This window comes from Cyprinodon variegatus, unplaced genomic scaffold (genome assembly GCF_000732505.1).
Source record: "Cyprinodon variegatus isolate N-32 unplaced genomic scaffold, C_variegatus-1.0 Scaffold272, whole genome shotgun sequence".
Classification (NCBI taxonomy): domain Eukaryota; kingdom Metazoa; phylum Chordata; class Actinopteri; order Cyprinodontiformes; family Cyprinodontidae; genus Cyprinodon; species Cyprinodon variegatus.
Genome location: NW_015150725.1, coordinates 423,374 through 437,984, shown reverse-complemented (window position 1 = coordinate 437,984; position 14,611 = coordinate 423,374). Strand labels below are relative to the sequence as shown.

General features: G+C 41.0%; 1 protein-coding gene across 1 annotated transcript in view; it reads right to left on the bottom strand.

Annotated features, from left to right (window-relative positions):
* Positions 1-14,611, bottom strand: part of naaladl2 (N-acetylated alpha-linked acidic dipeptidase-like 2) — a 576,898-nt gene that overhangs the window by 380,668 nt on the left and 181,619 nt on the right. The window contains exons 4-6 of the mRNA XM_015382993.1: positions 5,934-6,110; positions 3,979-4,156; positions 3,152-3,313 (exon numbers count right to left, since the gene is read on the bottom strand). Of these exons, the coding sequence (XP_015238479.1) occupies positions 3,152-3,313; positions 3,979-4,156; positions 5,934-6,102 (509 nt within the window). The 5' untranslated portion in view covers positions 6,103-6,110. The remainder of the gene's footprint in view (positions 1-3,151; positions 3,314-3,978; positions 4,157-5,933; positions 6,111-14,611) is intronic.

Genomic DNA, 14,611 nt, shown 5'->3' with positions numbered 1-14,611 from the left:
CTTGCCTTGCCTTGCCTTGCCTTGCCTTGCCTAACACATCTGTAATCCCTAGTTTGCCAGACTCAAACAAGGGATTACGGACCTTCAGAAAGCAGAGAAGCAGGATTTGAAGCTGAATCCAGGCTGCTTCTGTCCCAAATTTTACACACAGATTGTTCTTTGCTAAAAACCCATCTGATGCAAATGTAATAATTTTTCAGCATGAAATTATCCAACAATCCAAATAAGATTTGTTTGTTAAAGAAATATTTCTCATGTTTAGTCAGGCTCCTTAAATAAGCTCCAGTCTCATTATTTCTTTATTTTGACTTAGTATCTGGAGTCTTCAGAAAACCTTTATTAACTTGACTGTTTCTGACTAACATTTGCAGTATTATGACACTAGATTTGCTAAAACATGGAAAAGGCTGAGGAAACGTTTTATGGAGAACAGACCTCTGAGGTGGTTAATTGATTTTAAAATCATTCTGGGAAGAAACTCGGATCAACATCAGTGTCTGACTTCAAAAACATTTACACCTTTTAAAATGCCTTTCCAGAAAGTTTCAAATCGGTGTCGCCACAAAGGTTGGGCCGCCATCATGGTAAATAAGGGTGTGATAAGGCGGACATTTTGCAAGGTAGTCAGCGTCCCTCATGGCAACAAAAACTGCCAGAATGACCAGAGAATCAATTTGGTCTGAAGAAATGACAAATAAAAAGAGCATGCAACCCTTCCAGTGTTTGGAACATTATTTAAAAAAAAGAATCAAGTTAAAGTTATGTCTCCAAAAGAGTCACTGAGGTCATAACTCAGTTACTGTAGAATTAAAGCAACTAGACAGGCTCTGTTCTTGAAACTCCTCTAGAACCTCTGGAGATAATTTCACAAAGGAGGAGTCTTTATAAAGTGAAGAACATTATGGATAAGAGTCACCATCCGCTTCAGAAGATTTTTAAACAAAAACAGAGCATCTTTAGTCAGAGGCCGCTACATATCTGGTGGAAGACAGACCTCTACAGAAATCCTTCCTGCCTGCAGCATCAACACCTACAACAACAACAACGAGTTCCTGCAACGTTTAATTTCCCTTAGCGGTTAATGAAGTACTTTTGGATTGAATTTAAAAGGTTCTGCTGGGAACAGAAATTTAAAGTTTCCTCCTCTGAACCAAGCTGCAGTTTTCATGTGAAGAAAAGGTGGAAACTTAGAGATTGTCTTTTGTATTTTAAAGTGAATGTTGCCTGAATGCGCCAAGTCAGTGGAGATACTGCAGAAGAACATTGTGGCTTAAAGGATTAAATGTTTTCCCAATTAAATGACGTTGCCTTGCTGTCTTAGTATACATTATTCTGCATTTTACACCGAATTTTGCTTCATTTGTTAGTGAATTTAAGCATTTTTGGTATTTAGCATTATCAGACCATATACCAATGTACTTTGCAGACAAACACTTGGTGTTTATTGCTTTACTCTAACAAAGCTTTCATATTATGTTACAATACCATAAGTTACAGTTAAACATCAGGTCTAGCTGTCAGGAACAGATGAACCACCAACGTGTAGCTTTGTGTGGATTTTAAGGACGACAAGGAAAGTTTTTCTGACAGCTTTGAATATAAATATGAAAAAATAGATACATCTGTGCAAACCTAAGAGATGACAATCCAATGATTGTATTGGTTAAAAATAAAAAAGCAAGGTATCCACGGAAACGCATATATGCATACTTTAAATGATCATTAGTGTTGAATACATATTAAAACCTTGTTATTCTTTAATCCTATTAAAAGACAATCTTAGTCCTCCAATAAATTGGATCCCTCAGGTCCATTGGTATAACCAGTTATCCATTAGCATTACAGCATTCTCTGTTTTAGGGGAGGGGTGGCCTAGAGGTTAGGGCATTGCACTTGGATCCCTGAGGAGTTCGACCCCCACTCCCACAGACTGCCACTCTGGGTCCCTGAGCAAGACCCTTAACCCCACACTGTTCCCCGGATGCCGCACAATGGCAGCCCACTGCTCCCCTAGGGGAGGGGTTAAATACAGAAAGGGCAAGAAAAAAAAATAAATTCGTACAGTGTACGCCCGGCTTTAGCTAACACCCCATTTAGCTCTAAAAGCCATTTTTTTTCTGTCAAACTGTATTTCTCAAACTACTATTGCCACGTCACTCTGTTTGCCTTTTCTGGTTTAGTTTTAGGTTTTCATCTGGTTGGAAGTTATGTGCTAAACAAAACTTTTTGTTTAATCAAACTAATTTGGCAGCGTTTTTAACCAATCTATATTTGTAAAAGGGCAAACCAATACAAACTGGTCACATTGGTCACCGAAATACTGGTTAAGTAGCATAGCAACTTTCAATAGCAGGTCTTGAACCAACAACCAGTGGAAAGGAAGGCAATGAATTCCAGCTGACACCTTTTAAATTAGTCGCTTTTCCCCAGGAAGCAATACTAAATACTAGTAATACAACTGAAACCAGTGGCTAGCTCAGATTCAGATCATTAGATTGTTTAATCTAACTAAAATAGCTTTAACCAACTAGATTGGTTGCTTTCCAAACCAATCTATTCTTAGAATCTATCCAACTGACAGCAGCTCTCCTCCACATCTTGACTGAACACTGAGGCTCTTTAAACGTCTGTTAAAGTTGGCGGGCGATCTGAACCACTTCCTGAAGACGTCACATGGCAGGAGCGAGTCTCCGGACATAATCGATTTTGGCCCCTCCCCTAAATGAAGCAAGACTCGATACGCGATTCACTGAAACACCCCCTCCATTACTCCACACACACCTACAGGCCTTGGCTCATCTCATAACATCACTATTGTGCCCTAAATTAACTACAAGTATCAGGATGTTGCCTCCACATCAAGTTAGTGAGATTTACCGGTGAGATTCTTCTCTTTCCTAATTTGGGGGGGGGGGGGGGGGGGGGGTGGCCTGGTCATCAACCTCAATCACATTTGTCAATCAGCTAAAATAGACAAAGAACAGATGGAACATTGCATTTTGAATAAGAAAAGCTTGATATGGAAGTGTTCATTCATTCAGCGCCACACCTGGTCCCTGATTGGTTATCGCATCTCAAAAATACACAAATGAAAACTTTTCCACTTCTGTGAGTTTAGTTTTGCATCCTTCGCTGGTTTGGCCAAACTTACTTTTGGAGGGCATTTATCTTCTCAGCTTTGATTCCTCGCAGCAGCTCTTCAAGCAGGTCAGGGCTTTCAGGTAAAGGAGGAGATGCAGGTTTTGAAGGTGTGTGGGTGAACCAGCCGACCAAGATACCAACGAGAAATATTCCCAAACCGGCAAGAAAGTATCTGTGCAGAAAAACAGGGAGGCGTCTCAGTACAAACCAGCAGAAAGGGGCAGAGAGTTGCGTCACGTTAGATAACATTATCTGAGCAACAACAGGACTGAAAAGGTGGATCAAGGTACAATGAAAATAAAGGGAATTTAATGAATTTATTATCTGAATTTGTGGAATGTATTATAGTAGATCTATGTTGCAGGTGGAAAACAGAGCATTATACATTCACTGTTGCAGGTGATATAACATTAACATTTCCTGTTATCTGGGTTGAGGATAAATTATATGAGAATTATTCATGCGCTTTACTGTTGCATTGCCCCCATAAAATGTCATCCTTAATAGAGAAATGAATAAAAAATGTGTTTGATCAGTCTGAGGAGAGCCGCTTTCCCTTTGACAATCCAAAAGGTTCCGTTGTCATTTTGCTGGAAATGTTTTCCGTCACACTGAAGAACCACAAAGACACGCAGGACTAGATCACTGTAGCTCCTGTACTTCTATGAGGAACTGACATATTTCCCAGCCTAAAATGATTTTAAATATGTTGTTAACATTATATTTTTGTCTTATTAAAATGGAGAAGTGTGTCAGCCTGATATGAGGTGATAAATAAAACATCTTAATGGTTGCTTTATTACAGATAGTCTGGTGTGAGAGTGGACCTTTAACTACCTGAGTATGAAACCGTGAAGTCTCCTTTGCCCTTTGTGGCCGGCGGACCTGGTGAAGTGAGAGATGTAGTTGGGATCTTCTTGGAGTCGTTCGAATCGTCCATGAGGTGAAACTGAGACCGAGTTCGGCATCGGTTCCAGGAACTCAGGGTCAGGATCCGGACCAGGATCTGAGCAACCTGGAACTCATTTATTAAAAAAATTTGTTTATTATATTAACATGCTGCTGCAGAAACCAAGAAAAAAGAATAAAATAAAACAAATCAGCAAGTTTACAAATCAGGAATAAAATCTAAGGGAAAAACAACAGTGCAGTGGAATCAAAAGGTGGTATATCTGGTTTTATATATCTTTTCTTTACCTCAAAGATGTATTTAGGCCAATGATTGGGTCCGTCAATGAAAATGAAAACTACCAGTGCTGGGAGCAGGTACCTTCTATTGATAAAGGAGTTATATTATTTTCAATTTAACACAAACTAACTGAGAGTAAAGTTAAATGCTTAGAGACAGATTCTGCAGAATCTGTTAGTTCAATCTCTAACTTTCTGCTCTCTCTGCTTTTTCTCATAGTAGCTTCATCTGGTCTGTTCCTGTTTGGCTGTGACTCCATCCTGGAGAGAAATATCAGCTGTGCTGCTGCCATCAACACCTTTGTTTCTAGATGTTGGAGCTTGGCCTGTTTTCCAGTGTAGTCCTGTTTCTCTGACTGTGACTAACTGGATGTGCTCTCTTCATCCTCTGACATGGGAGCTGGCTCGGAGCTCGTCTGCCTGGCTGTGTGTTTCCTGGACGGGGCCGCCTGTGGAGCTGGTTGACAGTTGCCTTTTGTATCTATGCTTCTTTTTCTATGTCTGCTTCTGTCTCCTTGAACCCCAGTGGGCCTCAGCAGATGGCCGCTCACACTGAGCCTGGTTCTGCTGGAGGTTTCTTCCTGTTCAAAGGGAGTTTTTCCTCTCCACTGTCGCTACAAGCATGCTTAGTGTGAGGGATTGCTGAAGAGTCAATGAGTCGATGCAATCAGCTGGTTTTCCTTAGATAGAAAACTTTGAATCAATCTGACTGGATGATCTGGTGAACTGTGAGATGACGTGTTGAGAATTGGCGCTATAGAAATAAACTGAATTGAATTTAATTAATTTTATCATTTTTTTATACACAATAGTAAACAAAACAGAAAGAAGAGCTCTTTAAGCAATTAATTTTTTTTTTAAAGTGCAGCCTTGAAAACAGTAATGTCAATGCATTCTCTTTACCGTTTTCAGGGCAGAGATGAAGCTAAGATAGAGGTCTATGTGATGCTGATTGGCTGACAGGACCTAATGTGGGCGGGGCTAAACATACAATGATTGCTCACACCCCCTAACCCTCGCCAAAGGGAGAGAAATGAGCCGATGGTGGGTCTGCAGATTCAGAGGCTGTGAGCTCCGACCGTCCGCCCTAGGCCCTAAATCACTATAGAGACTTTATAGTGAACTCATTAACTGACCGTTCAGACAGATGATCACTGCTTTTCGCTTCCCGTTGGTTCTTAGCTCTTAAGATAGATTTATAGAAAAGAGTTTTCAACAAAACAAAGGTATTGGGCAGATATTTGTGCTACAGCTCTGTACTGATAACATCTAACCAAATGAGATTAGCAATTTAAAAATAATGAACCTTCATCACTGGATGATAAATACTGCATGAGGTTTAGCTCTATGCTATTATGCATGTAAAGAGAAAACAGAGCAGAGAAAATACCTCTGATTTTTCTCTTATGATTATTTAATGGTTCACAATCGTGAGAATCCACACTGAGTTCTCATTAGTGCATTAAAATGTTTTATAAATGATTTACTCATTCAGTTTCACAACAACTTAACATGATTAGTATCAGTAAAGCCAAACTACCAGACCAACCATTCATGTTGTAAAGGGTTATATAAACCTCATAAAAACAAAAGCTGTGACCAACCTGATCTCTGACAGTCGCTGTGCTGCGTCTGCGTGCGGTCGCCGCTTGTTCCTGCTTCCTGTAGCTCCTCCTTGTCCAGGTCCCAGTCAAGTTCCAAGGATCCAGAGCGGTGCAGAACTTCTCCATCCAGTGGCCCAGTCTGGGCGTCACACACTTTACTATAAGCCATGAAGTCACCTAGAATACATAGACACAAAAAAAGACTATTTTCTTTTGTAAAGGTGTCGTTTCTAAAAACCTGTCTGCTGCAGAAAGAATAAAGTTCTGATGAAGAAAAGCTCTTTGAGGAAAAGCTACATCACCACACCGCAGCTCTTATGCTTCACTTCCCCATCTAGTTCAAACCGGGCCGTGGCGGTTCGAGAAAATATTCCAATTCTATTCAGTTTATTTCTATAGCTCCAATTCCCATCATGTCATCTCAGGTCACTTTATAGATCCAGATCAACCAGATCATCCAGTCAGATTGATTCAAAGTTTTCTATCTAAGGAAAACCAGCTGATTGCATCGACTCATTGACTCTTCAGCAATCCCTCACACTAAGCATGCTTGTAGCGACAGTGGAGAGGAAAAACTCCCTTTGAACAGGAAGAAACCTCCAGCAGAACCAGGCTCAGTGTGAGCGGCCATCTGCTGAGGCCCACTGGGGTTCAAGGAGACAGAAGCAGACATAGAAAAAGAAGCATAGATACTAGAGACTGACATTTTTTCGGGAATCCCACGGGTCACGGGATTCCCGTGGGATGGGAGTCAGTATTATTAACGATCTTGTGATTGGGACGGTACAGGATTAAACATTAACGGGAGCAGACGGGAGCAGGAGCAAACCAATAGTAACTAAAAAAAACTAGGATCAATGCCAAAAAAAAAAATAAAATAGAAAGAAAAAAAAATCCAGTACTGGCGCCGCAATTTGTTGTTTTATTAGTCAAGTAGTTTATATTTCTCTTTAATTACATAGATGACTCCTAGATAGCTGCAGAGACAGATAAAATCCATCCGATTAAATATTACAACTATTTCTATAATAATTCTCTTTCATTGAGGCATATCTTTTTGAATATTAAATTGCTGTATTTTGTTGTCAGTTTTCGGTTGATTTACTCAATTTTACATTTTAAAGTAGGACATTCCACATGGAGGCGTCACTGCTGCCACCCTCAGGTTTAGAGGAGAACTGCTTGTTCTGGAGGAGATGAATTACGTCCACATGGGAACAACAATCTGCTGGTGAGGGTGATTTATATTGTCCCCCCCCGGCCCTCCCTCTGGCTCCTCCCCTGGAAGCAGTCATTTATTCCTCTAAGGACCGGGGTGGGAAGCTCCTGCTCCTCCAACCAATGAGTCAGTTTCACTCAGCAGAATCTGCTTCATCTAAAGTTGTTTAAAGAAGCTAAAAACCATAAATCACAGAAAAGGTCACTGAAGCCCAAATGGTAGAAAAATCCAAGAGCTGACCACAACAATTTCCCAGGATGAGAAACTTTTAGATTTACAGCAAATCTAAAAGACAACATGTCCTACAAGCATTTGGAGTTTATCCTTTAGTGGAGAGGAGGCCTAATGGGTAAAGCTTGGAATCCAGAGGTTCTCAGTTCAAGCTCGGCTCCCACTTACTGCTGCTCTGGGTCTCTGAGCAAGACCCTTAACCCCTCACTGCTCCCCGGGCGCCGCACAATGGCAGCCCACTGCTCCCCATGGGGAGGGGTTAAATGCAGAGAGGGAATTTCTCCAGTTTGAAATCAATAAAGTTCAGTTATTATTATTATTATTATCCGATCCATCAAAAGCAGTTCCTCTGAGGTTAGGGAGTCTCTAACACAGTAAACAGCTGAACTAAACTGGCTGGTAACAAACCTCTGCTCATCTCAGCAGCTCCTAAGAATCATAAAAAAAAAAAAAAACAACCCAAGCACAAGTTGGTAAAAAGACAAGATTGCTAAAGTATTTGCTCATCTATTTTCAGAGTCAGATGAAATTGATCGACATCCTCTCCTTAATCCACAGGCTTTGTTATGATGTCAGCCCATCGCTGCAACTGCAGAAGCTCCAACGAAGAGGCCCAGCCTAACTTCTTAAGAACAAACATCCAATATAAAACCCTGTAATCCCTCCTGCACCCAACACCATGTAGTCAGGCAGGTTTTATTCTCCTGGCAACTGTCAGACTCAGACTTGTCCATAAAATTGCCAGACGGAGACGTGTGATTCATAGCTCCTGGGAACGTAGAATAACATTGGAAATATCCCATATTGCGCCACATTGGGGAAATCCAGGTGTATCAGTGGCTCTGCTCTGTGGTGGATTTACAGAATGCTTTACAGCCCTGCATTCAATGCCTTTACATTGAGCTTGATTATGTAAGGCTAGCAAGCAGCCCCTGCATGCTCTGTTGACTATGTAGAAGGTTGGCAACCTTTGCACGCCTTGCCTTTCAGCCTCTGCCTTACCTCTCCCGGTGGCTTTCCTTGGCCTTGCTGCTGTCATTGCAAAAAAGCATCGTTAAAGCTCTGCATGACGGACAAGCACCAGGAATATTTATGCATCTGTCCTGGCCTGAGCCGTATATAGTCTTATAGCAAATGTCATGGTATGTCTTTAAGTTTAATTTTGCTTTTTATGTCGTCTGTCAGAAGGTGCATTATGATTAGGCAGCTAAATTTACCATGCATGAAGCACACAGAGAGAAAAGGGTTTGTTATTTGAACTTTGAGGGAATTGCTCGGTGAATAAACAAGGCATTTTAAGGATTTCATTTTATTTGATGTTTTTTTTAAATTTGTTTTTACATATTAGCTGGTAACAAAGAAGCCATCTACAGCAGCTAAGACAGTTAGCAATAAAGAAAAATCTAATATCCATTTTAAAAAGAGATGCAATCACAACAGGGACATAAGAATGAACTCTTTGTATAAAACCTTATTTTTATCATGATTAAATGGCTTTGATTGAACATATAATGTGACTATTATTCCAGAGGTTGGCTTTTTATTTACATCATGATTTCTCAGATATCCAAATGTTACATTTCTACCAATATGTCAGGAGGCGGAGGAGAAGAATGGTCGGTAGATCGAATAGAGGAAGGAGAGGATGCAGAAAATAAGAGACGAAGCAAACAAGGAAACAGGAAGTCAGAGGAGACAAGGGAAGGAGTTTAGAGATGAAAGAGAAGGTGAAACGCAGAGGGAAGAGGTCTGGGAGTTCCTTGGCATCAATCTTCAATGCTCCACCACACTTTCATTACTTCTAGCTCAATGCAGATGAAGGCTCCTCTCACTAAAATGGAACAAAAGTTCATTTGAGAAGTGACCCTCTGTTAGAAGCCCCACCGAGTGCAGACAGCCTCACCGGCCTCCTACTGCAGCTGGGGACACCAACCCTGTTAATACATTTTATCATTGCTGTCTGCACGCAGGCTTTGGCTTTGCAAGGATTCACTGTTTTCTAGTTCTATAATAAAAAAACAGATTATTCCCTTTGTAAGAAAGGAACAATTTTAACAGTAATAAATAACTTTTTACATCTATTTTCAAATAACCGTTACTGTAAGAATTTACATAGCTGAATAGTGGTTATTTATATTGTTAAAACACTTTACAGTACAGCATTATTTTTTTACTCTTCACTATTATGTTATTCTTATTTTTAATGTCCACATTGTGTGACCATTTTTTTAATAATATTTTTGCTGTAAACACCAGAATTTCCCCATTTTGGGACAAAAAAAAAGGGTTTTCTATTCTATTCTAAATACAATGGTATAAATGAATGATAAAAATAATACTTCAATAAATATATTGACACATTAGAAGACGAGCTTTAAGGGTTTGCTTTCCAAAGCAATCTTCCCTCACGGCCTACTTCCTTAAAAGTCATAAAGTGCAATCAACCCAAGATGCTGGTTAGACAGCCAAACACGGCGTTTAGCATGATGGAGGCAGACAGACATCGAATGAACGCAGGGGAATATTTTCCTCAAGCATTTAAATCGACAACAACTTCAGCTGCTTTAGTTAAAGGATATGAAACACGCTGTCAATCAAAGCTCTTCTCCTTCCTGCAGCCCCGAGGCAGCAGCAGGAGAAAGGAAACAATCTATTAATATAACGAAGACTAATACATTCCACTTGAAAATAACCTAATAGAGGCCGTCCTCTTTTAGATTTCCTACAGTGGCAGAAATGAGAAAAAACACTTCAAATAATTAAAGGCGCAGAAATGACAAAAAGTAACGCAAACATAAAAAACTAGACATGCAAATTCAAGAATTCGACTGAGACACTAAAGGCTGGTTTATGTTCAGAAAGCCGGTCGTCTGCGTGTGTCGCAGTGAATGCAGATATGCCCCGCCCCCTTTGGCAGACCCTCTACTGCACCTCTCCAAAACTTTAGGTGGCCGCAGACAGGAGGCCTCTGATTGGTCAGATCTACATCCTCTCTACTCTATGAGTATTTCCTGTTTGGTTCCTTACCGGCTGGTTTTGTTTGTCTGACCGCCATTGTGGAAAATGACTGGTGAAGATGGAGCAGCTAGAAGAGCGAAAACGCTGGGACCCTTTTTCTTCCTGGATCCCCGCTCTTTTTGGCCCTCATGTCCCTCCGTTGTCGCACAAACTTTCCCCCACTTCCTCACCGCCTCGGCCGTATCTAGACCCACAGCTGGTTCCTGATTGGCCCTCTGGCGTTGTGGCGTGGAATAACGTAGCGCAGACCACGCTTCAATATTGGGCATGAATCAAAAATATCTGTGACAAACTGCTGCGGAAGGATAACCAGGCCTGCAATAAGTAAAAAGAATAAACCTCCAGATAACAGAAGTTCTCCAGACCATTATGGGAAACGATCACCTGCTCAGACTAGAGGGGGTTAAGGGTCTTGCTCACGGACCCAGAGTGGAGGCTGTGGGAGCCGGCAGACCAAACCAGATGAAAGTGCGCATTCAGCGTCTGCTCTGCTGATAATGCAAGCGTAGAAGAAGAAATGTGCTGTTTACCTGTGCAAAGAAAGAAACAACGAAAGAAAAATGTCTGAGGACTTCAGTGTTGAGGAAGAGCATGAGTTCTTTGCCGAGCTGAATGCGCACTTTCATCTGGTTTGGTCTGCCGCGGCTTCCGTAGACTCGTGAACGCGCTTTCAGGAAATCCTATACACTACTGTTTATGCTCTAAAAACATTCTAAATGACTTCGTTTCGAGTCAATTCTGGATGCTACCCACTCCGGACACTTGGAATACATTGGACGAGCAGTATGGAGGAATATTGACACGTTTTTTGTGGACTTTTATGGACCTTTCTGCCTCGGGCGCCATAGACCTCCATTATTTGAATGTCAGCAGACAGCAAGAAGCCTCCCAGATCTCCAGATGCATTTGAGATATCAAAAAAGTACTCCAGAGTGTTGTTCAGCATGGGGGGGAGTAGAAAATGAAGGCTAATCATGTTTTGGGTGTACTATTCCTTTAAACACTGGGCTGTTAGTCCACAGTCATATTAAGTGTGCATATTTTAAGATAAAGATATTTACAGTCGTTCAAAACAACATTCAGCTGGATAATAGCGTGACATCATTTGGATTATTAATCACTTTATACAAAAATAACTGATGTGTGAGGAAACAATGCTTCCTTATTTGAAGGAAAATAAGGCAAATTAAACAGAGCAACTAATAGATAAACTGCAAAAAGTCTAAATCTAGATAGGTCATTTTTTCCTAAAAAAGGTGCATTTGTTCTTGAATTGAGGAGGTAAAATAGACGTTTTGCCAATGGAACAAGAAAACTTACACTTAAAATAAGAAAACACAATTGCATTGTCTTATTTCAAGTGCATATTATCTAATTATCTTATTTTAAGAGTGAAATTACTCATTCCATTGGCAAACTATCTCATTTACCTACTCTAATTAAGGGGAAATATGTTTAATTTAAGAAAATTTTACTTATTTCTAGATCGTTTTTGCAGTGCAGAAGTTTTACTGTGAGATGTTGACATGTCAGAGGGAGCCAGTTAAATAGTGTCAAAACAGCAAAGAAATTTGAAATGCAAAAACATCAATTTTCTATACTTGTTTTTGTTTTTTTCTTCAGGGTGGCTGGTTTCGTTCTGTGATTGGGTGAGAGGTTAAGTTTATCTGGACAGATCTCTGCTCAGCCATGTGATCACACGGTGACAGACAGCGATTCTCACCCACACACTCAGACACGGGCAATTAAAAAAGGCCAATTAACCCAACATGCATGTTTAGGACTGTGGGAGGTAGTCAGGGATCCCACACAAGCATTTGGGAAAACAAGCAAACTCGACACTGATTGGAACCGGCCTGGATTCCATGCTGGGACCTCGTTGCTGCAGCGCGGCATTGCTAACCGCCGCTCTGCTGCACAGACCGTAATATCGTACAACTAATTAAAAATAAAGCTCCAAACAAGAGCATGGCTGAAAGAATTAGGTTAAAAGTGTCGGGGTGAAAAATATGAAAAATTCATAACGCTACAGCTGGGAATAGTGTTTCACTGCAGCCGTCCAGCAACAACTGCCACAGTTTGTCAGATTTCTCCAAAAAACATGATTAAAACTCAGTTTTAGGATGTTTTGGTAGAGCAACATTTTAAACTCCTCCACTGTATGATTAAAAAAAAGGTTTTAGGAAACAGATTTACCAAACCAGAGGTAGTTTTAACTAAAAACATCCAAATACATGGTGAGTGGTGCAAAGCGGTGCCTTCTTTAACCGCAGCATCAACATCTGCATGTTGTCATGTAGGTTTGAGAGTCTGTTACAGGCTGCAGGGCCATCAGAGTGAAAACCTTTATTTTTATAGTCCTCATGAATTAAAGATGGCTTTCCCTGGGGTGTTAAAGGAAAGCAGGAGCTTTATGGATCTCTCTTTTTCTCCTCCGCATGAAATCTCCTGAATACCACAGGCCATGTCTCAGGATGTTAGACATGGAAAACAATAACAGGCAAACACTCTTATCTAGCTGTTGTTTTATTTTCCATTCCTCCCTCTCAATTCTCAGTTCTCTTTATTGTTTTTCCCCCTCTGTTCCTGCCCGTGCTCCTGTTCTTGCTACATTCTCCACTCTAGAGGATCAAGACAGTCCATTAAAACTGCATTACCCAGAAGCCAACAGGTTATGTACTCCATTACAGCTGAAGGTCAGGCTTTGTTGATGTGTTTTGGGAGGATTGTGGAAAACAGAGAGCAGAGGGTGAAATAATGAACATGTTTCTCTGCAAAACATTGAATAATAATCTCAACTCCCAACACATACAGCAGCACTATGATGCATTTCTCAGAAAGAAAATAATGTTAATGTAAGAATCATTTAATGGGTTATTTCTACAGAAGTGTTTGCTCATCAGTACTAGTGGCAGCATTCAGACCAACAACCCCAACAGCAGGATCACATTTTCAATTCAATTCAGTTTATTTCTAAGCTGATTGCATCGACTCATTGACTCTTCAGCAATCCCTCACACTAAGCATGCTTGTAGCGACAGTGGAGAGGAAAAACTCCCTTTGAACAGGAAGAAACCTCCAGCAGAACCAGGCTCAGTGTGAGCGGCCATCTGCTGAGGCCCACTGGGGTTCAAGGAGACAGAAGCAGACATAGAAAAAGAAGCATAGATACAAAAGGCAACTGTCAACCAGCTCCACAGGCGGCCCCGTCCAGGAAACACACAGCCAGGCAGACGAGCTCCGAGCCTATGGAGAGATATTTGTGCCATCGGTTTAAACGTGCAGGAACCAATCCGCGCGCGCAAAACCTGTCTGGTGCGCGCTCAACTCTGAAAAACCCTCTCAACACCCTGTTTTCGCGCTCAGTTTCATCTCTGCGCGTGCTCGGATCCGTCTCTGCTCGCGCTCGACCTGCTCTCTCTGCGCTCCGCAGCTCGGCTGTTTCTCCGCTCGCTCGACTCTCTGCGTTCGCGACTTCAGCAATGTATTGAAATGAACCAAACCATCAGCCAATCACGCTCAGCTTCTTTTCATCCAATGAAAGCATTCGTTCCAAATACTACACCCGGTTACTGATCACTGATTCTTTTACCAGATTTAAAAATAAATTCTGGAACTAAAACAAAACACCATTCCTAATATTGGAATATTTTGAAGCATCCATAAAAAATCTAACATAATATTTTTTTATCTATACATTGTTGAACCATACTTGAATCTGAAATATCCTCCTTATTTTTCTTTTAAAACAGCAAATTTAAATCCATGTCAATAACAGGCAAAAGAGATGGACGAGGCAATGATCTAATAACTGTTTTACTGAAGTTTATTTGAGATAATTCAAGATATATTATAGTACTATCTTCTGTCCATCAAATGGTTAGGTGTGTTGACCAAATAACTGCAAGAGTTTGATTTTCCTGATTTAACCTGTATTTTTATTTTTTTTCCCCATTTAACCGGAAGAACGAATACTTTCATTGGATGAAAAGAAGCTGAGCGTGATTGGCTGATGGTATGGTTCATTTACATACATTGCTGAAGTGGCGAGCGCAGAGAGTCGAGCGAGCGGAGAAACAGCCGAGCGCACAGCTGGTGTTGAGCGCGGAGAGAGCAGGTCGAGCGCGAGCAGAGATGAAACTGAGGGGGAGAACAGTGTGTTGAGAGGGTTTTACAAAGTGTTGTCTCACTGCGCGCTCGGATTGGTTCC